Source organism: Gracilinanus agilis, chromosome 2, assembly GCF_016433145.1.
Source record: "Gracilinanus agilis isolate LMUSP501 chromosome 2, AgileGrace, whole genome shotgun sequence".
NCBI classification, from domain to species: domain Eukaryota; kingdom Metazoa; phylum Chordata; class Mammalia; order Didelphimorphia; family Didelphidae; genus Gracilinanus; species Gracilinanus agilis.
In genome coordinates, this window is record NC_058131.1 from 153,649,762 (window position 1) to 153,674,785 (window position 25,024).

Consider the following 25,024-nt stretch of genomic DNA (forward strand, 5'->3'; position numbering starts at 1 on the left):
GCTCGCCCGCTGTCTGTCCTCGACTGACCGAAAACCTGGATAGGGAGAAAGAGGAAGGGCGCTGCTGAGGGCGGTCCAGCTCGTGCCCCGGCACGGCGAGGGGCGGAGAACCAGTGCTCAGCGGGGAGGGGACCAGGGACCGTCACTCCAGCTGGGGGAGGGGGGTCCTACCGGCATCCCCACGGCAGCCCCCAACCCCCATCCATCCATCCATCCATCCATCCCCTCCACCCTCCGCTTACCTCCAGCTGGGGGTCGCGCCACGCAGCTCCAGGCCCGTCACCTCTGCTGCCCGCTCCGGGCCCGCCCGCCAGGTTCCCCGGCAGAGCGATCCCGGAGCCCGAACCCGCAACGCCCGGACTCGGCCAGAGCCCGGTCCACTTCCGGCTTCCTCCCCCCTCCCACCCCCACCCCTTCTCTTTCTGGTCGGCTCGTCATGACGCCGCGTGCGTGTTTCGTCAGCTCCCTCCTTTCCCCTCCCCCCATTTCCTAGCTTGTAGTGTATTCTGTCGGGGGATTAATTGGAGACGGCTAGTTCCGGGCCTGGGTAGGATCCGCTTAACCGCGTACGGGGTTCAGTTCGGCGCTGCCCAAGAGAAGGGAGAAGAGCCCACCGTGCTTCTGAGGCTCCAGGCAACAACTACAACTCCCAGAAGGCAGTGAGGCAACCGAGCCTTGCGGACACTACAATTCCCAGGAGGGTTCGTGGCGCGAGAGCGGAAGTGGTGGGGACCCGAGACCTGCCGCGGGAGTCGCCGCGGGAGTCCGGAGCTGAGTTGCAGCTTAAGTCCGAACCGGACCTTGGCGCGGCCTCCTAGGGGGCGAGAAGCCTGAGGTCAGGCCGAGCCTGGGCGCCACAATGAAGGACTCTCTAATACTCCTGGCCCGCGTGCCGGCCCACCCAGACTCACGCTGCTGGTTCCTGGCCTGGAACCCTGCGGGGACCTTGCTGGCCTCGTGCGGCGGCGACCGTAGCATTCGCATCTGGGGCAAGGAGGGTAAGGGCTCCCCTCTCTTCGGGGCCCCTGGCCCTAGAACTTCTCGTCCTCCTCTCCCTCCCACCGCCCCCTCGGTGCCACCCCTCAGGAATCTCCCAAACTGGGTGCCTTGCCTAAATATAGCAACCGACTGCGCTTCACAGTTTGTAAAACGCTTTGCATCCGTTATCTAGTTGGATGAGGGAGGTTAACAAGTGTGAACCTCATCTTAAAGATGAAGAATTCGGTTCAGAGAGGTTATGATGACTTGCCCCTTAATGCCTAGTATTGGCAGGATTTGACCCCAGGTTTTCCAGGCCCCTCAAGTCCAACTTTTTTTTTTTTTCCTGCAGTGTCATCTACCCATCTCCATCTATCATCCTGGAATTCTCTTACCAGGTTCCGCCCCTTCCCTACCTCATTCCCCTAAGTGGCTGGAGAGAAGCTTAACCTCTCCTCCCCCATCCTATAAAAAGTAAGGGCAGTATTCCCTGGTGCTAATGCATCAGTTGATATCTTCTCTAAGTTAAGAAATCTGTTCTGGCTTCCTTCAGACTTCTCCCTCCCCACATGTAGTTTCCAGGCTGATGATGTGAACTTCAGCATCATCTTTCTCTCTAGGCGATGGCTGGGTGTGTAAGTCTGTTCTGGCTGAGGGCCACCAGCGCACCGTGAGGAAGGTGGCCTGGTCCCCTTGTGGGAACTACCTTGCATCTGCAAGTTTTGATGCCACCACTTGTATCTGGAAGAAGAACCAGGATGACTTTGAGGTAACTAGGCTAGAGAGTAGGTGTGTAGGATTTCTTCCAGCTTGCTGACCGAGGATGGCAGAATCCTGAGTCCTACCTGGGATTGGCAATATTTAGTTTATTTCACTTGAGCATTTATTATTTTTGAATAAGTATTTGTTCTTAGTTAACTGGGTGTCAGGCATTCTGTTGCATGCTGGGGCTACAAAGACAAAGAGTCCCTCCATGAGTTTGGAATATAAATACAGATCAATACAAAATATATACAAATAAATTTCTAGGAAGGGAGAAGAGAAACAACAATGACCTTCTCCTTTTATTGATCTTCATCCACCATCTTTTTTCACAGTGCGTAACCACCCTTGAAGGGCATGAAAATGAAGTAAAGTCAGTAGCTTGGGCCCCATCTGGTAGCCTTTTGGCCACCTGCAGCCGGGACAAGAGTGTCTGGGTCTGGGAAGGTGAGTGGCATGACATGGAGAGAATTCAGAACGTTGGTTAGTTAGTTATCCATGGCCTTTATGGTTTTGGCTGTTGGGCTCATAGTCCCCTTCCTTCCTACAGTTGATGAAGAGGATGAATATGAATGTGTCAGTGTCTTGAATTCACATACACAGGATGTTAAACATGTGATATGGCACCCTAGTCAAGAGGTAAGTCAAGGGTAGTAGTAACCCTTGGGACAGAAGGCGTTTGAATATGGGATTGGGAGAATCTTGGACATTAAAAGCTTCATTCTGACCCTCTTGAGCTTCCTAAACTGTTGTGTGTTGTATATGAAACTTTGACTCTACTTTTAAAAACAGACAGTAAAGTCTCTCTAAGCTGTAAGAGCATATGGGGTTACTCCATAACTTCATAACAAAAGCCACTAAAAGTCACCAGGCTGTAGTTGATAGACTTGGAGTCAGAAAGACCTAAATTCAGATTTGTCTCAGATATTTACTAGTTATGTGATCCTGGATAAGTCACTTAACTTAGTTTTTGTCATCTGTAAAATAAGGGTAATGATGCCTGCCTGACAAGATCAAGAGATACGTGTAAATCTCACAACTGTGACATTTGTAAACCCTAAAGTCTTGATGGTGAACCGATGGCACGTGTGTCAAAAGACAGCATGCAGAGACCTCTCTGTGGGCACAAAGGGCCATCCCCTGCAAAGTTGCTCCTTTCCCTTTCTCCACTGTGCTTCCCTGTCCTTTTTCCCTCCCCTAAGCAGAGCACCCAGGTCACGCCCCTCACTTTCTCCCATCCCTGTCAGGGACTAGGGGCTGCAGGCCCTACCCCCGAAAAGATCTCCACTTTCTTCCTTTCCTGCCAGCCACAAGCTTGGGGTGGGGGTGACTCTGGTTCCCCTCCCCCATCCCAAGACTAACTGCTCACCCTCTTTGGGAGTTGTAGCCCAATAGGCAGGTGGGGTTGGATGCAGGGATAGGTCCTGTGGCCATAGGAGGTGGCTTCCTCTGGTACCAGTCAGCTGAGAGCTGGCCCTGCCCCCAAATGCAGAGTGGGGGGCACTGGGTCTCCGAGCTGCCTACCCCCTAGCCTTGCCCCACCTTCCCAGCCCATGAAAGCCTGGCAGCAGCCCCTCCTTCAGCCAGGGCGTGGGAGCACAGGCCCGAAGTCTGGAGTGGAGGTGGGACACAGCACAGGGTCCCCAAAAGGTTCACCATCACTGCCCATAACCATTATATAAATGCTAGCTATTATTAACTTCCCTAGCAGTGTTTATATATATTCTGTGCTCTTCTAGCTATTGGCATCAGCCAGCTATGACGACACAGTTAAGCTCTACAGGGAGGAAGAAGATGACTGGGTATGTTATGCCACCCTGGAGGGCCACGAGTCCACAGTGTGGAGCTTATCCTTTGACCCCAGTGGCGAGCGCCTGGCATCTTGCAGTGATGACCGTACTGTGCGCATTTGGCGCCAATACCTACCAGGCAATGAGCAAGGTGAGTGCAAAAACCAAGACAGAGAGGGAGGCTTTTAAGACTTGGATCAGCAGGTCTTCTAGAGAACATATGCTTCATGAGGCAATGTTTGCACATTTCTCAAACTAACTGGAAGCTCTTTATGACAGGAGTAGTCTGCAATGGTTCTGACCCTACCTGGAAGTGTATTTGCACCTTATCTGGTTTTCATTCCAGAACAGTCTATGATGTCTCTTGGTAAGTCGTTCTCTATGAAGCTGGGTAGACACATCTGCACTGACTTCTGCTAATTGGGTTTGGGCTAATTGTTGATTTTGCCAGTTCTGGCCAGTACAAGCCTTCTGATGTAACTGATGCACAGTAGCTTCTGGTCTGGGAGTATTTCAGGGAACGATAAGTACATGCAGAGATTAGCTTGATTTGGGGTATGGAATAGTCTCCCCTTATGAAGTATGCGTTAGGGAAGACTAGAAAGTAGCTTCAGTATTAATTTTGGCTGAGGACCAAGCCCATGTTGAAAATGGCTAAGGGGACTTTCCCTTCAATCTATCTACCAAGCAAAGATATAGCTAAAATTACATATCAGTATGTTCAAAGAGATCTAGAAATTTTAGAATTATGTAGGTTGGACTCTGGTTATACTCAAAGAAGACCTCAAGTAACTTTTAGCTAAATCTTGGAGACTGGATTTTAGCCTAGCTTGAGAAAACTAGTACAGTGATGGGCAAACTTTTTAAAGAGGGGGCCAAAGAAAAGGAAATGCTCATCTGTCAGTCTGTTTCTAAGGCAACCCTTTCGAAGTTTTGTTGTATTATATCCTACTCATTGTATTCGTCAGATTAGAAATAATGTGGCACAGCTGGATTTTTCATTTCAGGGGGTTGCATCTGGCCTGCGGGCTGAAGTTTGCCCATCACTGAACTAGTATATATCTCCCCAAACATGATGATTCCAATTCTGCTTAGAATCAACCTTTGCATTGAAGAGCAATATTTCTTCCTAGGTGTCACCTTACTGGGGCCCTGGCCACAGCTTGTGGTGATGATGCCATTCGGGTATTTGAAGAAGACCCCAGCTCAGATCCTCAGCAGCCATCCTTTTCCCTAACAGCTCACCTACCGCAGGCCCATTCCCAGGATGTGAACTGTGTAGCTTGGAACCCCAAGGAGCCAGGGCTACTGGCTTCTTGCAGTGATGATGGTGAGATGGCCTTCTGGAAATACCAACGACCAGAAGGTCTCTGAGGCCCTGCTATCTGTTGTTACCATCCCTTGGACCTTCTAGCAGGGGAATAGAATTTATTTTCCCCAGAGGAAAAAAAAATCATGAGAATCAGTTTTTCCAGTCTATGATAAAAGCCTGAAGGAGCACAGTGCTAATTTTACTTCATGTCTGAACTTAATTCCTCTATTCAGTTTGTCAGATGCTGGGTTCAAGAGCCCAGCTCCAGAATCACTAATAATTTTTCTGTCCTGTGATTCAGGCTCCCTAGTTGAATTGTGTAAAATAAATGTTTTAAAAATCTTAGCCTCAGTTTTACTTGTATTAAAATGGGTATGGTGTTAATTATTTAAACATTTATATTATGTATACATCTACTTTCACAGGTTTCATTTTGAGAAATTCCCACCAAGGTGTGTAAAATACTGTTTGACTACTTCAGAGATGTGACTACTGGATGCTAAAATACCTTTTAGTTATACCTTTGACCCAAAGCTCTGTGTCTGTGTCCCCCAGGCCATTCTTGCCAGTTATGACCAGATAGGCCGTTAGGTAGCTCAGTGGACATAGAGAGCTAGGCCTAGAGACACTGAGCTCAGACACTTCTTTAGCCTTGGAACTAATACTTGGTCTCTGTTCTAAAACAGAAAGTTAGAGTTTTTTTAAAAAGAAAAATTTCCAGGGACTTAAGGGAAGCTGGGAGTGAACTATCCAGTGAAGCTAGTCTTGCTCAGATTTAGGAATGAGTGGTTCGTATTCATATTAGCACTTTCATCTCTATATATAAACAAGGTAGGTACAAAAGGAATTGGAGATCATCATCTCAGAAGGAAGGCTGTTTGCAGAAGGTTGGCAGGGTCAGAACTAAAGTTTGCCTCGCATTCCACAACTTGTTTTCATTGGACCCCCAAGAATAACTATGAAAAGATGTTCAAGTCCCCTTCAGATCAAATTTAGCATGTTTTCCAGCTCAACATGCTTTCTAAGAAGAAGTAGAAGATAATGTAGCAATTCAAGGAAATCCACAGATTTAGCACATGAAACTTGTTTGCCAAGCTTGGATTACTTGCTTAAAATGATACTGTGCATATGACCTGAAAAGAAATGAAGGAAGCTCTGTCTAAAACTCTGGATTAATAGCTGACTACATTGTAAGGCTCAAGAAACAATTTATGCTGCCCCCTGGCGCTTGGAAACTGTAGGACTTCAAGACTTCAAAATGCTGAATGTAGAAATACTAGCTTAGGGGATAACCTGTTCCAAAAAATTTTGGGAACTATTGCTAAAGCATTACCTTGATTGAACTAGCCACCCCTCATTCCTTCAAATCATGAACCCTGACAAGATCTGATTTCAGTTAACAAGAAAGGTAATAATTTGAACCCAAACCAAAAATGTCTGGAGGGGTTATCTGGGAACAGCAGTCTCATCAGGCTGTGCTGAGGAGTTTCCTCTGGGTAATGGAGCAGGCTGGAAGACCTATCTTAGCCAAGGGCTATAAACTTTTACTACTAAGTGGAATCATTTAAAAATGTAAACTATTGTCCAGTCAGGGAGTCTTCAAATGATTTTATTAGAATACTCAAAACTCAAAAAGGAACTACAAAATAGCCACATCAGAAAATACTGTACAAGTTACATGCTTCAGCATGGCTGACAAAACCCAGCAGGAATTAATATCAGTAAAGGGATTTGGGGCTAAACAAAATAAGTGAAAATGTTGACAGCCAGGCCAGCACTGGCATGATTCCCTTCAATGTTGGATCTCTGAAAATTGAGGCTCCCAGGTAGTTAAACACACTAGTTACACACTAGCCCCAATCTAGCATTTTTCTTTGAAAGAGTAAATGAATGCCCGGGACTCAGTCAGAATCACTATCACTCTCTGCTTCCTTCACGTCCACACTGAATTTGTATTCCTGGTCACAACCCATGTAGGCATCACTCATAAAATAGAGAGTGTAATTATGGGCACCGGTGGCTGGAGCCACAAAATCAAGCTTCACCTGGAGGGGGGAAAGGAAGCAAGAATGAAGATGAGCAATTCTATGATTTAGAGAGCTTAGTCTGTCCCACCCCGCCTCCTCCACCTAATATTGTTCATTCCAGTCACTTACCTTAGCCTTCTGTTGCAGTGTCAACCTTTTGATGGAGATGAGGCTATTGGATTTGGAATCTCCAATCACCACCCACCAACCCTCCTCACGTTTCTAGAAAAGTGAACAAAGTAAGGACCTTAATTTAAAAAAAAAATTAATTTTGTATTCTCCATTAATTGTAACAAATAGAGCTTCGATGACAGCACCTAGGTGGCGCAGTGGATAAAGCCAGGCCCAAAGACAAGAGGTGCTGGGTTCAAATATAACCTCAATAGCATCCTGGCTATGTGGCCTAACTCCAACTGCCTAACCCTTACCACTCTTCTGCCTATAGTGAATCTGAGATGGAAGGTTGAGAAAAGGAAGAGAGGAAAAACATGGAGCCCCACCTTTTTAGATCTATTAACTATAACACAGCAAAACATTTCATGTGTTAGTTTCTCTCTACAAAGTTTCACAAAGTTATTATAAGAAAAGCAATTAATATAACTCTTTAAAGTGCTATATAAATGTGGGCTATATTATTGGTCCTCCACTCAAGTTCTATTCCAGGGGCTCCTAACGAGACAGAGATGACTCAAAGACTAATAAGACAATGCTAGAAATGGCTTCAGATATGGGCATAACAAGGTACTTGGTGTATTGTCTTAAGGACCAGCCTACCTAAAATTCAGAAGGCTCATCCAGAGTAGTTTGGCCTTAGGGCAACTAAACACAGTGGATAGAACACCAAACCCGGAGTGGGGAGGACCTGGGTTCACATATGAACTCAGACATTTCTTAGCTGTGTGACTCTGGGCAAATCACTTAAAAAGGTTGAGCCTGGTGTGTCAAAATTCGCCGAGCATAACTTGGGTGGTGTGTCACTTCAAGAAAAAAAAAACCATAATTTTGCAATATTTATAGTTTAAATAACAAAAATGTATAATTGTAATGTATAACTGTATTTAATAAACCAAAATAGGTGGAATTGTCACCTAAAGTGTACAGAGTGTCTACACTACACTACAGCAAATCTTTCATCCTCAGCATGTGGCCCCATACTTCTCTGTATGTGGTCGCATGCCATCGAAAATGGCTACGTGTCAGTGCTGACACGTTATAGGTTTGCCACCACTGGCCTAGACTCATGTTAGCAAACCTATGTGTGCAGGGTGAGGGGGGGAAGGGGTGTTTGGGGTGGGAGAGAGAAAGAGAGAGAGAGAGAGAGAGAGAGAGAGAGAGAGAGAGAGAGAGAGAGAGAGAGTGAGTGTGTGTGTGTGTCTTTTAATGTAGTTTGGATACCAAGTGAAGAATTGTTTTGGCCATAAAAACTCATTAAGAGTCTACACTAAGGTGTGAAGAAGTTGGGATCTGTGGAGGAAATGTCCACTCTTGATCTTCTGATATGATGGGGAAAAGTTAAGGAGTTGGACTTTCTTGAAGAGGCCAAGGAATATTTAGTTAGATCTAACCTTATCAGGAAAGGTTGATAGCAGCCTGAAAAATTTTGCCTCCAAATACCTCCTCTGTGGTCTCTAACTGTGTCTGAGATTCCAAGACTCCTTTGAGTCTTGCAGATGTTTCTATCATTAAAGAATACTCTATATTGCAAATGCCCAAAGAAAATGAACACTAATTCCTTGTGTGAATTAGCTGGCACACCAGGCAGGTCACTAAAAGAAGAGATAGGGATAACTATTTCACAGCCAGGCCCACAGCACATCCAAGGTCTTTTATAGTTACTTATGTCAGTGATGTTACTTATCTGACTGTTAAGTAACCACTGCAAAGAACCACATCTCCATACCAGAGTAGTATGGGCACCCACATATCAAAGAGACAACAATCTCAATAACTTATTGAATGTGTAAAAAAAGAGTTTACTGATTTAATAAAATTTAATTATCTGGTTTCCCTTGCTTCTTTAGATTTTTACCTTGTGCAGAAGGGACACTGGGGAGTAGAAAAAGAGAAACTGCTAGAAACAAATCTATTAACAGGTAAGAGCAAGGGAAGGAGACATTAGGAGCCGAAGAAACAACAGGGAAGGAAAGCCTGGAGGTCTGGGTCATCCACTCCAACATATCTTAATAGCCCTTGAGGGTCCATGGGTATAATAGCATAGTATGATAACATTTACAATGAACCTAAGTCATCAAGAAAAGGCAAGAAAACGTATAATCCTTTTCTATTACTTCCAAACTCCTATAAAAATGATTAAAATAGTTTTTATTACCTAAAAAGCTCTAATGCCTAGCATAGTGCCTGTTATAACTTAATGTCTGAACTTAACTTATTTAATTCAGTTATCTGCAAAACCAATGAATCTAGAATACTTCAGTGACAAAAAGAGGAGTCATCTACTTTTCATATACACTTAAAAAATGAGTATACATTATAGGAAGACATTAAGTAGGATACAAGGAAAAGAACGAGTTATGCCGTGGAGCCTGGATTTCAAATTCAAATCGAAAAACCATTAACAGTAGCTATGTTGTACTGTAGCTTCATTTTGCTAAACTTATCCTAATTTCATTTAAATTTGGTTCTAGTGGCACTCTGAAGCTATACAGCTATGCATCAGATACCTCTGATGGAGAGGGTTCTTTGTGTGTGAAACATCCTTAAGTTCAGAGCCCTAGAAGAAGGACTGGAACATCTACCACGATAACCAGCCTCACTCTACTTCTCCCACCCCAAATTTGGTCCTGAAACTAGTTATAGAAATATGAGTGAAGAAAAGGTAGAAGGAAATGGAACTGTCTTCTCATTTATCCCCTGACCAGTTCCAGATGCAAGGGACAGCTAGAAAAATGCTGGGGGTGGCTTGTAATGGACCCATAAATCTGTATTTTAAAATTTTTTTGGCATTCCTGGAGAGAAAAAAACCTCTGCCAACACAGATCAGTATCTATTCTATAACTTAAAAAGTTTTTGAAAAGTTAAGGTTACACAGTATAACTTAAAGGTGAGACTTGAACCCAAGATATCCTGGCTTCAAGGATGGCTCTCTAATCCCTCTGCAATTCTGCTTCTTAAAGCAATATTACTCAATCTAAATGTCCTATTCCTCAATGACATGTTTGGACACTAGTAGTGAAAAAGGGATTCAAACCTGTATCTTAGCAAAATCAGAAGAGCTTACCTGTGGGAAAAGAGGAGCAATGACAGGGCCTGTGACTTCCTCTTCTCGCTCCAGCTGCACCAGCACGACAACTGGTCCACCACTGCAGGAGAAAATCAAGTCATCACCACTCGAAGCAGTGGGCTTAAGCAAGGGGTGCCTCCCCCTGGGGACCCTATGTAAACATTGAGTGTTTCCAGAGCCAGGGAGTCAGACCCTCTCAATTCACCTGCGGATACTCTCTTTTTCCACCACCTCATAAGACAATTCAATATTAGGATAGCGATTACAAAAGCGAGCTACATCAGCAATCTGATTGTCTGATAGTTGAAGCAGTGTGTTGCGTTCTTCATCTTCCATCTCCATAATGTCAAAGACACTCTCCACTCCCTGTAAGGGAACAATGAAGGGTCAGAGAGATCCAGGAGAAAAGGAGGAGAAATACCAATGAAAAGCTATAGGAACTCATTAATTTCACTAACAGTAGCAGGTCTTACTTCTTAACCAAAAGAAATACTATTAGCACGTTAAATCCTCTTGTCTAAGATTTTAACATGTGGATCTTTCATTACCAAATGAGAACCAGAGATTTTCTCAGCTTATAACTGGGCTCCTTTTGCCCTTGGATAAAGTTTAAGTCTAGAAAATTCAGCTAAGATATCAGGTGCTTCCACCCTCAGGCATATCTCTAATGCTAGCAGTCTAAATCTCAGATTACCTTGTCAGTGCACCGTTTGATGTGATCAGAGGTAAAGTGTGGCAGCTGCTTCAGGTAGGAGTCTTTGGACCACATGGCTTGGGTAACCATCTGAGCCAGTTCCATGGCTGCCAGAGCAGGGCTCAGCCAACCATTACTAGAAAGGACATCAACACAGGCTTGAATGAGCCGAATTGCCTACAGGAGAAACAAGAGTGGGTCAGGAATAGGACCTACTGTCTTCCTTCCTTCCACCAGCCCACCTCCTCCAATCACACAGTACCTTGCTAAGGATTTCTTCAGTGTCAGATTGCAATTCAGCACTCAGCTGCATACGAGACAAATGGGCCTGAAGCAACAGGTTGGTCTTAACATGGGGGTCATTGAATTTGGGGTTGTTCAGCTTATGAGGAACCTTCTGAGCCAACTGGAAAGAGGAAGAAAGAAATCTTATGAGGATTAAGGGTCATTTCTTCTTCTTACACAAGGGTTTAATCTAAGGAAGCCACACAGGACCATTCAGCTCTATGGTGAAATCTTCCCAGATTAATAATTAAGTAATATTTAGAATTAGGATTTTTGTTGTGATAGGTTACTATGAACTTCAAATGCCCAGTCTGAACCTCAGAACTATGACTATACCTCACCTGCCGTAACAAGTTATCCTCATGATGTCGGATGGGGATGTTCTCATACTCTGCTGCATTGGAAATGATCTCAATGAGTCCACGCACCTTGGTCTTGGCATTCAGAGACATACTGAAGAGCTCTGGAGAGAGAAGGTTTTGGTAGAAAGTCAAGGACAGCTGGAGAAAGGAACAAAAGAGAAATGCCCAACACCATGGGACTACAATGACATTTCACACAATTTATCACATCCAAAGGGTCTTGGGTAAGCCATTTGTAGCTATCCTTTTTCCCCATAAGCAGGGTTATTCCTGTATGACTTTTCCTCAGATGACCCTAGGTTCCCTTACCAATAGTGGTATAGTTGATATAGTAGTAAGCAGCAATCATGCCCAGGTTCAGAGGTGCCACATCCATCTCATCCTCAATACTGATACATTTGGATTGTTCCAGGTCACTTAGGGTCTGTTCTACCAGTTCCGACAAGTGATCTGACAAATGACGATGGGAGATGCCTATAGATTTAAGAGACCAGTTAAAGACAACATTGGAGGGGCTCTGTTGGATAAAGTTACACTAACATATTGCTGGTAGATCTGTGAATGGGTAAAACCATTTGGGAAAGCAATAAGAATTACCCAAATAAAGAGGTAAAAATGTTTATACCCATTGAGAAGAGATTCTGCTGCTAGGAAGATACTTCAAAGAGGTCATTGATTTTAAAAAGGGGGGAAGTGGTGAAGAGAAGGGTCTCATAAATACCAAAGTACTTAGAATAGCATTTTTTTGTGATAACAAAGAACTAGAAACAAATTAGAGGCCCATCAATTGGAAAATAGTTAAACAAATTGTAGAGTATGAATATAATATGAAATACTGCCCTGCTATAAGGAATGAACAATATAAAGAAGCATGGAAAAACTTGAGAAATGCAAATCAAAACAATTTTGAGGTTTCACCTCATACCCTGCAAATTGGCAAAGATGACAAAGATGGAAAAAAATCAATGTTAAAGGAGTTGTAGGAAGATGGGAACCCTGCTGCTGCATGGAGCTGTGAATCACTACAATCATTCTGGAAAGTAATTTGGGATAATGCACATAGTAATTAAAATAACCTTACTATTTGACCCAGAGATTCCATTACTAAGCTTTAAGCTCCAACAAGGCCATTGATAAGAAAGATCCCATATAAACCAAAATATTTACAACAATATTTTTTGTGATAATAAAGAATCAGAAACAAAGTATATGCCCAGTGATTGATGGTTAAACAAATTGTGCTTCATGAAGGAATATTACTGTGCTGTAAAAGACAAACTAAAAGAAATAATGTAGAGAAACACAGAAAGATATACACGAACTGATGCAAAGTGAAGTAAGCAGACAAGAAAATATACAAAGTACAATGTAAACAGAAAGAACAACCATATGTACAAAAATCAAAAGTAAATGTGGCAAAATTTTAAAGAGATACCATGGTTCAAAGAGATATAATGCTATTTTTTCTTCCCTTTTTAAAAATCGAATTTGTTATGTGGGATGGCTATCTGGAAAGGGGAAGGAAGAAATACTGGAGAAAATTATGGTTAGCTAAAAAGACCAAAAGATATCAACAGAAACTTATACCCCTACTCTCCTCCTCTTTGTAGAAATTGGGGGTGGGAGAAGGAAAAATGACACAAGCATGGAATACTGCATTTGTCAGATTTTCTCAATGTACTGACCAGATTTACCTATTCTCTCGCTATTTTTTTGGGGGGGGGGGGGAATAATATCAAGGAAAATTGAGCTGATATAAAAACAAAAATGAATCAATTTTTTAAAAAAGATTTGTAGAACGGCTAAGGAGCTAGATGTCTAGGACTGACACTAGAAATATCAGGGTAAAGAGGGCTTCAAAAAATCGAGCTCACCTTGTAAGTTGTAGTAATTGGGGTTCTGGGTCATGCGCCGGTATAGGAAGGTCCAGGTGAGATAATCTACTGCATCTTGCTTGTTCTCAATTGTCTTGGTGACAATCTCAGCATTGAAGTGGTCATGCATGCAGTGATCCAGATGAGACTCTACTGGCAATGGCTCATACAGAAATTTCTTAAAGAAATCCTATGAGGAAAAGCAACAGCCGATGAAAAATAAGAACTTACTAGGGCTGACCAATAAGGCATGGATTCTGCCTGAGATGATGATAATAGAAGCTAAAGTTGCAAGTAGCAATCATTGACCTAACCAACTTCTTCTTAGAGAAGAGAGCATCACTAAAGACACGTACAGATGATGAGAATAGAACCAGCCAGGGGTGACAATTAGAAATGAGGGAGCACTAAATAGCATTAGAAACATGAGAGATAGGTATCCACATCTTGTTCAGATTTCATGGAGCTGATCTCTAAGGAGTCTGGGGAATGGACAACAGCAAGAATACTTAAGATGTGACTGAAATCATCATCCAGAACAGAGCTAACAATGTGATGGTTGTTTGAGGCCTACCTTTCAAGGGTCCTTCATATCCTTACCTTTTTGGAGCCTTGACACATGATGACACAGCGTCCTTCATCATCTTGCAAAGGTCGATTGGCATGACCCACCATTTGTAGCACATCATAGATGGGATAATCCACATAACTAATACAAGGGAAAAAAAGGGGGAAAAGACAGTGTATAAATAGATAATGTGAAAAAGAATATGTCCTCATCATTCTCCCCTGAAAACTAAGTAGGGTTTAAAATGTTTCCATTATAGGGTTAGAATATAAGTAAAAGTGCTATTATTTATGAATTTTATGTTTATGGTTTTGTTTATAGCCATATAATTTATCCTAGCAATTTTCAATTTACAGATAAAATATTTAAGGACAAATTTCACATATCCATGGTTTAGGGACCACATAGAGTTTGACCAAAGCTGCAAAAATTACCCAAAATCAAAAGCTACAATATTCCCTTTAAAGAACCTCATGAATCAGTCTTAATTCTTCTAGATAGACATTTCAAGGACTCACTAGACACTATCCTAGCATACTTTACCCCATGACCCTTTTCCATCTCCCAACATCCTCACCATCCTGGAAAAGTCCATTTCTGATGTTAGGCTGCTACAGAACTTTGGAAGAAATTACAAAATTGTACAAATATTTTATATGCAAACAAAAAGGCCTCCTTCTCAAGTGCCAGTTCAGCAATCCTATTCAGTTCTTATTAACTTCCTAACTCATTACCAACAACAACTATCTTAAACCTTTCCCCTACAGCCTCAACACTCAACCCCAAAGCAAGTATCTAAGGTTCCTACATGCCTTAAAAGATAGAAGCTATCTAAAACGAGCTTCCTTATCTCAAAAACCCTCATCTCTGCCATCCTTTCCCTATTTTCTCAAAAGATGAGGTATTCTTTCCTGGAGCAAATCCTTTTCCCACTTATATTCTTAAATCCTTTCCCCTTCTTGACTCCTCAGAGACCTTGTGTCAGCCATTATTCTTTTTCTATCAAGCACCATTTTTTTTTCAGTTAAACTGAGAAGCAATCCATTTTCAATCTATTTTCCCTGGGTCCATATTAGTCTACAAATGTATTCAGGTTTCCCCAATATTGGGGGTGGGGTGGGGAAATCCCTTCATGTTTTCTGACCTCTCTCTTAAAAAAAAAAAAAAAAAAAAAAAGAAAAAAAAAAAAGGTTTTATGTCTGTATCCTCAGCATTCCATTATACTCCAATCCCTTATAATCTTGTCCATATGCAATATTCCTACAGTTCCCTAGAGACCAAATTTATAGGTTGGGAACCACTAGATTAGAGAACCTATCTTCCAAGTCAAACATTTTATGATTTTAGCCTCCAAGTTATCCAAATACAGCCAAGAAAGTGACTATAATCCAAAACATGACCCTTAGGTAATAGGGACAAAGACAATTACCACTGGAACTAAGCTGAGTGCTAAATGGGCTGCATTTTCACTTCATTAATTCCATTTCTTACGTGATCTTTACATATCCATAGCTACTGATTTTGGATTCTCTTTGTTTTACAGAAAAACTCCGCCAAGGACGGTCCCAAGCCCGGCTGAAAAAGGAGGAGGGTTGGGCACGAGGCTAGCAACCTCACCCCGTAAAAATTTCATTTGCTACAGAAACTGCAACCTCATTAAACCAACAAAACCTACGATCGCCTAGTCTGGAAGATTGCTCTCCAACAGAGTCCACGACGCGTGCTGGCAAAAACCAACAAACTCCAGGTCTTTGTTAACAGATGCCTACGTCAAATCTTGAATATCAGATGGCCTGAAAAGATCTCCAATTACCAGACTCTGGGAAAGAACAATTCAGTATCCCATCAGTCAGGATGCTATGAAAAAAAATATGGAACCCACCAGGGAGGAGGAAAGTTGGAAGGCCAAAACAGACCTGGCAAAGATATGCCCAGTTGGGGGAAGTTGCCCAGAACAGAGTCCGTTGGTGTGAGATGGTTGCGGCCCTATGCTCCTCTGGGAGTCAATAGGAATAATAATAATAACAACAATAACAACAACAACAACAACAACAATAGTTTTGCAGGAAGGTAAACCCCATGTAGATGGAAAGTGCTGTACTCACGCATGGATCTTGCCGTTATAATACTGTGTATCCATGATGATCACTAGATGGGCAGCCACATTCATGCCCCAGCACAGACTTCGAGAGGCCACCACCACCTGGATGGCACCTGAACAGTAGAAGGAAAGTAGAAAGGTGAGTCTAAGGATTCCCTTGAGTGAGGTAGGACCCTTGGCTTCCATGCCAGGTTATGACATCTAAGACCTGGAGATGCCAAGGCAGACTTGGCACTTTTTAATCTATGACAAACTGACCACTGCTTCAGGGCAATGTGCCCAGCACCACAGAGATTTAATTCAATGGCACTCTTGCCCAGTTTTGTGTGGGAGTGGGGAGAGAAAGAAGGAAATCTCATAATTTAATAAGGGAAGCCTGCATTAGATTCCAATGATAAGAAAAAGGAAGCGAAAACAGGTTACTTCCTAACAAGATGAAAAGCCTGTTGTGAAGAATAAATAATTGGGGCTGGAGATGGTGAAGTAGGAAAAGCAAATGTCAAACCAAAGTAAGATAATGAAGTGCCAAGTGAACAAAAATAAGATTAAGAGGAGGCTGATGAAGTCCTAAGAAGGCCCTGCAGTGATCTCTGCCAATTCTGTACCTGAGCTGAAGAGCTGCTCTACTAGGCGCCGCTCTGCTGGGCTAAGCCCTTCATGCAGGTAGCCCACACCATTCAGCAGTGTCTCTTTGAGGGTGCTGTCACTCAGCTTCTCCAGGTATGGGATCAGATCCTTCTCTGTGCAGTGTAGAAACCTGATCATGGGAGCAAGGAGAAAAAGCAAAGGATATCTCAGGTGCGGAAGTCTCATACTCTGCCTCAGGCAAAGCTATAGAATGGGTCAGTACACTCGCTAGCAGGCCCACCACCATGAAACACATCTTTCTTGGGACAAAAGGAATGTCTACACCTCTATAAGGACCTCCCTAAGAATAGTTTTCCTGGGAACCTGGGATTTCTGTAGAACTGACTTCTGTGTACAAGATAGGAATACAGAGTGGTCCTGAGCAAGGTGGTGGAGGCAAACTGCCTGTGAGAGCTCTGCTGCTTGAATACTCTTCTGCCATAGATTATACCTCTATGGCAGAAGGAATCTCTGCTACAGAATGTACCTTTGTCGCTGAATGTCTGCTGCACAGGTGGTAAGAATGTCAATGGCAGTCAGGCGAGTCTGCTTGCGTGATGGAACAAAAACAATGACGGGTTTCTTGGGTGAATGCTTTGTGATGGCATGGTACACTGGCTTTGCCATAGACAGTAGGCGAGTCTGTGTGTGGCTAATGTTGAAGCCCTAAGAACCAAAAGGAAAAAGGAAAACATGGATGTCATAAAGCTTGCTGTTCCCTGCATATTTAAAAGCAGATGGGAATGATGGAAGTAGTCCTTACCTGAATATGCAATTCCAAGGGGACAGGACGTACATTGGGGTGAAAATTAAAAGTGGAGGTTGCACTACAGCCTAACCAGTGGGCCACATCCTTAGCATTAGAAAGGGAGGAACTAAGTGCCACAATGCGAATAGGTCTCTCAATCTGAGAAGAAATGTAGCGCATACGAGAGCAGATCACTTCAAGTACAGGCTGTAAGAGAAATAAGAGGATGAATTCAAAAAAAGGGTATCAATTTAGCCTAGTCAGTCCCTCTAGAAACCCAGCTTTTCATTTCCAATAACTTCAATTCCATCCATGACTGGGGGAAGGGAGGAAGCAATGGACCCAAGACTTTCAAAGACCTAGATATGAGTCTTGGCTCCATCCTTTACTAGCTATTCAACCTGAAACAAATTATAATCTAAGCCCGAGTTTTCCATCTGCAAAAGAAGTCTACCAGTGTCTGAAAGTTGCTAATCATAGGTTTAAATGAGTCTACAAAGTACTTTATATATTCATTATTTTATAAATACATACTACAATTATTACTAATCCTTTCTTCAAAGCTAGGGGTCTCTTCTAACATTCTCTATTCCCCCAAATCAATAATCTTCAATGAAAAAACATTCCAGTTTCATTTTTCATGATGCTCTACAAAAAGCATTTAAAATCCTCTCCTCTCCATTGAAATGTTAAGAGTTAAATGGCAGACAGCATTCTCCTGAGGCCATTAAATAAGGAAACTGTCATGCCTGTGTGGGCATCTCAATACCAAGCTTTCCCTAGTGAGAAGTACTAGACCCATATTTTTGCTAACAGACCATATACATACCCCATTTTCACCCCCAATGAGGTGGACCTCATCCACTACAAAGAGGTTGACATTTTGGACATTCTTGCGCTGCTTCCAGCGGCGGGAGAGGATGTCCCACTTTTCAGGTGTGCTGATAATGATATTGCCTTTGCCTAAAAGCTTCAGGTCAGTACTAGTCTCTCCTGTTAGCAGTACTACCTTTTTGTTGAGTCGATCTTGGAACTTCTCATACCAATCCATATACACCTGGCAAGGGAAGAATACAAGAAATAAGCCTCTCCAAGTTGTCACTTCAACCATTCTGAGAAAAAGTTCAGGAGATAAACAGGTCACAAGACTACCTTTTTAGCTACAGGTATCAAAGTACTTTACAAACCTCTGCTGATTCACTGAAGAACACCTTCTCCCACAGGCACAAATAAAGAAAATGAAACATAAAAGGAGGAAAGGCATCAGCTATCACCGAAGGTTTCAGAAACAGGAGAACCTTCATGTAGATTAACAAGGGAAAAATCATGAAGTAAAAGAAAAACTGAATTTGGAGTTCAAGGACTTGGCTTCAAACTCAACTTTGGTATTTATTCAACCTATTATAATAAGCCAGTCATATTTCCTCTCTGAACATCTGTCTAAAATGAAGCCAGGCCAGATTCAGGGCTCTTCTCTGATCCTATGAATAGCTTCTAGGGAAGGTATGCCTAGGGAAAGGTGAGCAGTTTCCTTACCTGTTCTGCTAGAGCCTCCATGGGGGTGATATAGACACAGCGACCTTCAGAGTTCTGCAAGAGCATCCTTAAAATGGCAAATTCAGCACAGATGGTTTTCCCACTGCCCGTTGGGGCACCCACAAATACGTTGTCATCACTATTGTACACCGTATTAAACACTACAAGCCAAAAGAATATCAGTGTTAAATCCAAGAGAGAAGGGAAGGCTAGGCAGACTACTAGGTATAAAAGTTGTGTAAAAACATGGTCTTGTGAGACAAGATGGTGGCTATATCATTGTTGTCATTTTAGCAGCCAATTTCATGCATTCAACAAGAAGTTACTAAGTTTCCTGCTACATACACAAAATTATGGGGAGCAAATGCCAATAGTGATGACCTAAATATTGCTGGGCAAGTCACATGATTTCTCTGGTGCCTCAATGTAAAATGAGAATAATAGCAGCAGCTACTTCATAGGGTTGTTGAGAGGATCAAATGAGTAAACACATGTAAAATGCTTTATAAGCCTTAAAGAGCCATATAGATGTTAGCTACTAATATTATTATTGTTAAGGAAAGAAAAAAGAAAACTCAGGTATTTAGAAGCACAATAGATGAGAATGAGAAATATTTCAAGATCCAAGGAGTTTCTATGGTTTCAGCAATGAATCCCAAAGCAAGTAAAAAAACAAAACAAAAAACACAAACCAACTATTTTCTACCTTGCTTTTCTGATCCTGCTTTTACCCCAAAGACTGAAATGGAGATAGTGGCTTAGAGTTTCATCCCTAGCTCTGGTCATTAGAAATATTTCCAAGTCCCGGGGCATTTATAATGGTTCTGGGGAAGGCTAAATAGAGAGGTATGGAGTCCTTGGACATCCTACAAGATAAACTATTCAGGCACCCTGGGCATATGGTGAAGCACTAAATTTGACGACTTTTAAGTGGTATAGGCACTGGCTATGATAATGAGAGATATAACAAGGCACTAGAAGAAAAGCTGGATTCACTGTAATGAATCCCAGAAAGCAGAAAAAGTTTAAAGTTCTACCAGTTATTAAGATAGGAAAGCTTTAGAAACTTTAAGTTTTAATGTTGGATTCAGGTTATTACCATGAAGGAAAATTTACTGGGTTTTCCCACTAGCTAGCTTTTCTGAAAACAAATCTCAAGAGAAATTGGCCTTCTATCTTTGGCAAGGATAGTTTAATTTCTGAACTAATCTTTACATAAGGTTCAGATGGGGAGGCAATACATAGTGATTTGATACCCACCTTGAGTTTGGATGGGATTGAAGAATGGGAATTTGTCCTGGTAGAGACTCTCAAAGGCACTGTTCCTCAGGGCAGACACAGGCAACGGCTGTAAGTCTAAAAGTTCTGTGGGAGGTGGGTACTTCTCAGGTAAGATTAAGTGACGGAAGGAGACAGGCAACTGGGTCTCACATGCTACCAGGTAAGAAATCAGGAGTCAGAATTCATAACAATCTCCAATACATACCTTCAAAGTTCCTAGTTAGTAAACTACAGGTTTGTGGTTCTGCACTCACTATCACAATACATCATACTGTGATAATTAGATTAAGTCTACACTGCCCATCTTTAGATTTAATCACCAAAGGTGAGAACACCTCTAATTCTGGGAGGTCCATAAACCAGGTGTGCTAGGGTGAGGGACTGCCCCCTAGGCAGTACTATGAGAATCATCTATTGTAATTGGACATGCAAATCAGGAGGGAGGAACAGGAAGTGATGCATAAGTGACCCCTTTAAAAAGAGAAGGCTCTCAGTCAGCTGGGTTCTTCAGTGGAAGAGAGCATCTGGTGAGGACCTCTTCTGGTTCATGGAGGAGTGTTGGAATGGTGGGACCTCTGCTTCCCTTTGAATTGTCACATGTGTAAGTTAGGCTGACTCTCTCTCTCTTCCCTTGGCATTTCTGGAGGCTCTAGCCTCAGGGAGGCCTCTCTTGCCTCTCTAATTGTAAAAGGCCTTGTGGCTAGAAGCCTTGTTTAATTAACCTCTGTACTTCTTTGCTGGGCCTCTAAATTCTTACCTGGTCCGGGCCAGAGTTTCTCTCTCTCAATTTCCCTACCTTCAACCTTCCTAATTATAAATAAACTTCCATAAAAGTCAATTTTGACTTGAGATTATTCTTAATTGAGGACTGATAATAGTTCAATCCTCTGGCGACCACCTTTTAATATGTTGAACCCATAAAACCCCTCTTTCCTCATTTCAATACCATGTCCTCCCCTTAATAGTAATACAGTTAAAAAAAAAAAAAGATATTGTGAGATCAATAGCCATAAGGGGACCTATTCTTATTGAAGGGGTTAGCTTTCAAGAGAAGCCAGTACTCACACAGCCAGCGGTCAGACACCACTCGAATAAAGTACTGTGGAGGAAGTGGTTCAAACACAGGAACAAAGAATGTAATGAGATGCTCATCCTGGGCATACTTGGCCTTGAGCAGAAAATACTCATGATGTAGAATCACTTCACTGTCCACATCTTCTACCAGAATCCAGAATGCCTCAGATGAACCATGGACCTTTCAAGAGAAGGGAATAGAGTCAGCAAAGAGCAATGCCCTGCCTTCACTAACATAATAGGCTAACATCCTGTCCAGTCACCCGTCTAGGAAACCATAAGATCTCTTTTGACTATGAGCTCCTTGAGAACAGGGACTGCCTTGACCATCCTTTGTATATAACTATTGCCTTAGGTGCCTAGCACTTAGTAGATACTTAGTAAGTATTGTTGACTTGACCTGAAACTTTACCCTCACACTGCACACACACAATCCTTTTTTCTAGCCTCTTACATGATCAATTCAACAGTAACACTACTACCAGAAGGGGCATGGCAACTAACTGCTCTGTGGTTTCTGTCACAAACCCTGTGGCTCTCCAAATCAAAATTCACTTGCCCAAATCTTCATCCCTCTTCCTCCCAATGTGTTCTCAATCCCTTTAGAATGTATAAGCTCTAACCACAAGGGCAGGGACTGATTCACTCAGCTATACAAAGTGTCCCAAAAGTCCTAGTGCAGCTGCATGCTTTTAATAGTTACAGTAGCTATTTAATAGATGGTTTTTCCCTTCATTGAATTCTCTCATAACCACTCTGAGAACAATCACTCATAAAATAAAACCTCACCTTTTCATCCCACTGGAAATCAGGGGTTATGGTCAGCTCTACTTTCAAGGTAGAACGAGTAATGGGCTGCAAATGCACTGAGAGTTCCAACTTGGGGAAAAGGTGGACATATTTGTGGATGGTCTTCCCCATCTTGGGCATACGGATAAGCTCACCTATGAAAAGAGGCAAGAAGAGATGGCACAATGGCTGCAGGCCCAGTCAATCTGATATATTACATAGGACCAAAGAACTACTATGGATTATCAGTAGTTTAGGTGTTGGCTAACTGGGTTCTTTCCATCACAATCAAATTAGAACGGTGATCAATTAGAGCTCAAAGACAAAGCCCTAGTAGTCAAGTTAAAGATATGTGATAGGGACAGAGTTAGATCAGAGTGTAGAAAATGAGGTCTGATGTTAGGATGTAGTTTCCATTTCAACTTGTACTTGTTCCCAATGTGGCAAAAAAGACCAGAATTCTACAAACCTATCTCATTGTGATTCAGGTCATACAGACGCTCAAAGGGGAAATTTTTCTTCTCAATTTTCTTTACCACCTCCTCAGGGAGCTTCCGGAACTGGCGCAAAGGGCACATGGACTGCCACCTATTCAGGAAGGAAATGAAAGCCAATGGATCCTCTTCAAGCCCTGTGGCTCTTTGAGGAACGGATTAACATTATTACATTTCCCAAAAGACAAGGCAAAATTATAATAGACATGTATAGAAACAAACAAAAATGAAATCTAAGCTGTGTCAATATATTTGCTACCTAATAGTCGATCCCAATTCCATAAACTCCAATGAACTCAAGAGAAGCCAAAGATGTTGTAAACTCTGTTGCTTCATAACCATTCTAACCAGTCAGCTATCAGATTCAGATTGAAATTATAGCCTCAGACTCTTTTCTGCAACCAATGATTAACTTTTCAGCCCATCAGCCCCTTACATGCGTTTGTCAATCATCTTGCATAGATTCAGAGTCTTGTCTGTCAGCTGTGCCCAACCTCGATTTAAGACGATTTCAAAGATGGCACGCATTAATCGACCAGCCGACTAGGAAAAGAAAGTCACAGTTAGTTTCTTATAAGTGCTAGATCCATTTGGCTGGCTTATGCATGGATGAGCTCATCCTCTGATCCAACCACCCTTACCTGCTCACAAAAACACCTTACTTCTCTCTCTTCCCTTGCTATATAACATAGTTTTGTTTTTTTTAAACCCTTAACTTCTGTGTATTGGCCCATAGGTGGAAGAGTGGTAAGGGTGGGCAATGGGGGTTCAAGTGACTTGCCCAGGGTCACACAGCTGGGAAGTGTCTAAGGCCAAATTTGAACCTAGGACTTCCCATCTCAAGGCTTGACTATCAATCCACTGAGCTACCCAGCTGCCCCCTTATAACATAGTTCTTATTCTTATTTCCTTTCCATACTGTAGGTGCTTACTGAGGGAAGGGCAGCTCTCAGGGACAGCTGAGTTGTGAAAATCTTAGGTAGCTTAATACAAGGTTCACAACATAGATTGTCTCCTGCCAGTAGCTTCAAGCTACTGAGAAACTTTATTAGATGGAAACAATAAAAATGGAGAGACTTTTTGTCACTTTTAGCTCATTAATAAAGGCTGTGACATTAACAAGAAGGAATTGCCTTTGGTTCAAGAGGCCTAGCTGCATGACTATCTCCCCGCCTCTCCCCAACACTACCATCCCCTCCAACAGCCTCACCCTCTCATGATGCTCAGGTCAGTAAAGCAGCAGATACTAGGCTATCACAGCAACACTGTACCACAGCCAGGAAATTCTGGCAACTGCCCCCACCCTAAGACACACATAGGAGAGCAGGAAATTAAAAATCGTGTGACCCTACTTGCTAGAGCCAAGTTCTAACTCTAAACTCACCTGTGTGACATATACCATGTCCGCCATCAGTGCAAACCCCTCCAGCTTTAGCTGTGAAATAAAGGCCTGGAGAAGCACATTGATCTGTAAAAGGGAAAAGATGAGGAAAGCAATATAATCTCTACAGTCTGATTCAGAGTATCAACTGAATTCTGTTCCTGCTCTGGGCATCCTTCCCAATACTAGATACTAATTACTTTGTACAAAAGGGATGGGTAGAAGGATTACAGTCCAGCAGGCTACCAAAACAGTTATCTGAAATCCTAATTTCTTTTGGGAGTTATGAAAAAATGTGATCCTCATCCTTCAGGCAAGGACCCTAGTTTAAGTGGTCAGATGCTTACCTTTGCACTTGGCTCCTCAATACTCTCTTTCACGGGAATAGGAACCCTCTCCAGTAATTTCTGAAGCTCTAGCTTCTCTTCCTGTTAAGAGGCCAGAAAATGAATCAGAAAGAAAACCCAAGTACATAGGAAGCAAAATTTTAGGTTCCAATGCACTGAGTATCAAATCTCAGGCTCTTTCAGGCTGACTTCTAAAGACTCACCTCTCTTACTGTAATGTTTTTGAATTCTGAAGATAGTGAGAACACTCTAAAGAGCTCGATCTCACTCAGGGTTGGTTTCAACAGCTGGTTATAGGTCTGCACTGTATCATTGGTGATATAATAGTGACTGGCAATACGGCCAAGCTCTGTCACCTACAAGAAGGAAAATGCAATTTAATATTGATAGTTTAAATCCCTTTTTGCAGCTCAATAACTCCTTATCATAGGTTTTTTTCAGAGAGACTAGGGGCAGAGTGTGCTTGAGCATAGTACAAGAGCTAGCTCAATGAGGTGGACACATGTCCACAATGAAAAGTCAGTTAAACTCTTCATATTAACTCAGCTAATATTAAGGGAAGATTTTCAGGACTCATTGCAATTAGATGAGGACATCCTGAGTTCAATTAATCAACCACTACTGAAATCCTATCCTGTACTTTTGTATGGGATCTAGGAACAACACAAATTAAAGCTTCAGCCGAATAAATTAAAATTCCCTCAAGTCTGGGATTTCTCCTCAAGCCCTCAGGCCTAAGAATCACCCTACTCA

General features: G+C 42.4%; 2 protein-coding genes across 2 annotated transcripts in view; one reads left to right on the forward strand and one right to left on the reverse strand.

Moving 5' to 3' along the window:
- The first annotated feature begins 702 nt into the window (after positions 1 to 702).
- Positions 703 to 5,187, forward strand: CIAO1 (cytosolic iron-sulfur assembly component 1). The gene is made up of 7 exons (XM_044660792.1): positions 703 to 998; positions 1,599 to 1,747; positions 2,076 to 2,187; positions 2,291 to 2,379; positions 3,480 to 3,681; positions 3,810 to 3,897; positions 4,664 to 5,187. The coding sequence occupies exons 1-7, from the start codon at positions 860 to 862 to the stop codon at positions 4,902 to 4,904; spliced, it is 1,020 nt and encodes a 339-aa protein (XP_044516727.1). The 5' UTR covers positions 703 to 859; the 3' UTR covers positions 4,905 to 5,187.
- Positions 5,188 to 6,430: 1,243 nt separating this feature from the next.
- SNRNP200 (small nuclear ribonucleoprotein U5 subunit 200) overlaps positions 6,431 to 25,024 on the reverse strand; it is a 41,524-nt gene continuing 22,930 nt past the window's right edge. The window contains exons 22-45 of the mRNA XM_044663461.1: positions 24,475 to 24,627; positions 24,272 to 24,352; positions 23,928 to 24,011; positions 22,980 to 23,086; positions 22,519 to 22,637; positions 22,050 to 22,204; positions 21,252 to 21,441; positions 20,166 to 20,339; positions 18,906 to 19,066; positions 18,199 to 18,426; positions 17,385 to 17,576; positions 17,109 to 17,287; positions 16,600 to 16,751; positions 15,999 to 16,107; positions 13,926 to 14,034; positions 13,326 to 13,515; positions 11,761 to 11,925; positions 11,431 to 11,552; positions 11,067 to 11,210; positions 10,805 to 10,981; positions 10,316 to 10,476; positions 10,108 to 10,189; positions 6,999 to 7,091; positions 6,431 to 6,887 (exon numbers count right to left, since the gene is read on the reverse strand). Coding sequence (XP_044519396.1) covers positions 6,744 to 6,887; positions 6,999 to 7,091; positions 10,108 to 10,189; positions 10,316 to 10,476; positions 10,805 to 10,981; positions 11,067 to 11,210; positions 11,431 to 11,552; positions 11,761 to 11,925; positions 13,326 to 13,515; positions 13,926 to 14,034; positions 15,999 to 16,107; positions 16,600 to 16,751; positions 17,109 to 17,287; positions 17,385 to 17,576; positions 18,199 to 18,426; positions 18,906 to 19,066; positions 20,166 to 20,339; positions 21,252 to 21,441; positions 22,050 to 22,204; positions 22,519 to 22,637; positions 22,980 to 23,086; positions 23,928 to 24,011; positions 24,272 to 24,352; positions 24,475 to 24,627 — 3,471 coding nt within the window. The 3' untranslated portion in view covers positions 6,431 to 6,743. The remainder of the gene's footprint in view (positions 6,888 to 6,998; positions 7,092 to 10,107; positions 10,190 to 10,315; positions 10,477 to 10,804; positions 10,982 to 11,066; positions 11,211 to 11,430; positions 11,553 to 11,760; positions 11,926 to 13,325; positions 13,516 to 13,925; positions 14,035 to 15,998; positions 16,108 to 16,599; positions 16,752 to 17,108; positions 17,288 to 17,384; positions 17,577 to 18,198; positions 18,427 to 18,905; positions 19,067 to 20,165; positions 20,340 to 21,251; positions 21,442 to 22,049; positions 22,205 to 22,518; positions 22,638 to 22,979; positions 23,087 to 23,927; positions 24,012 to 24,271; positions 24,353 to 24,474; positions 24,628 to 25,024) is intronic.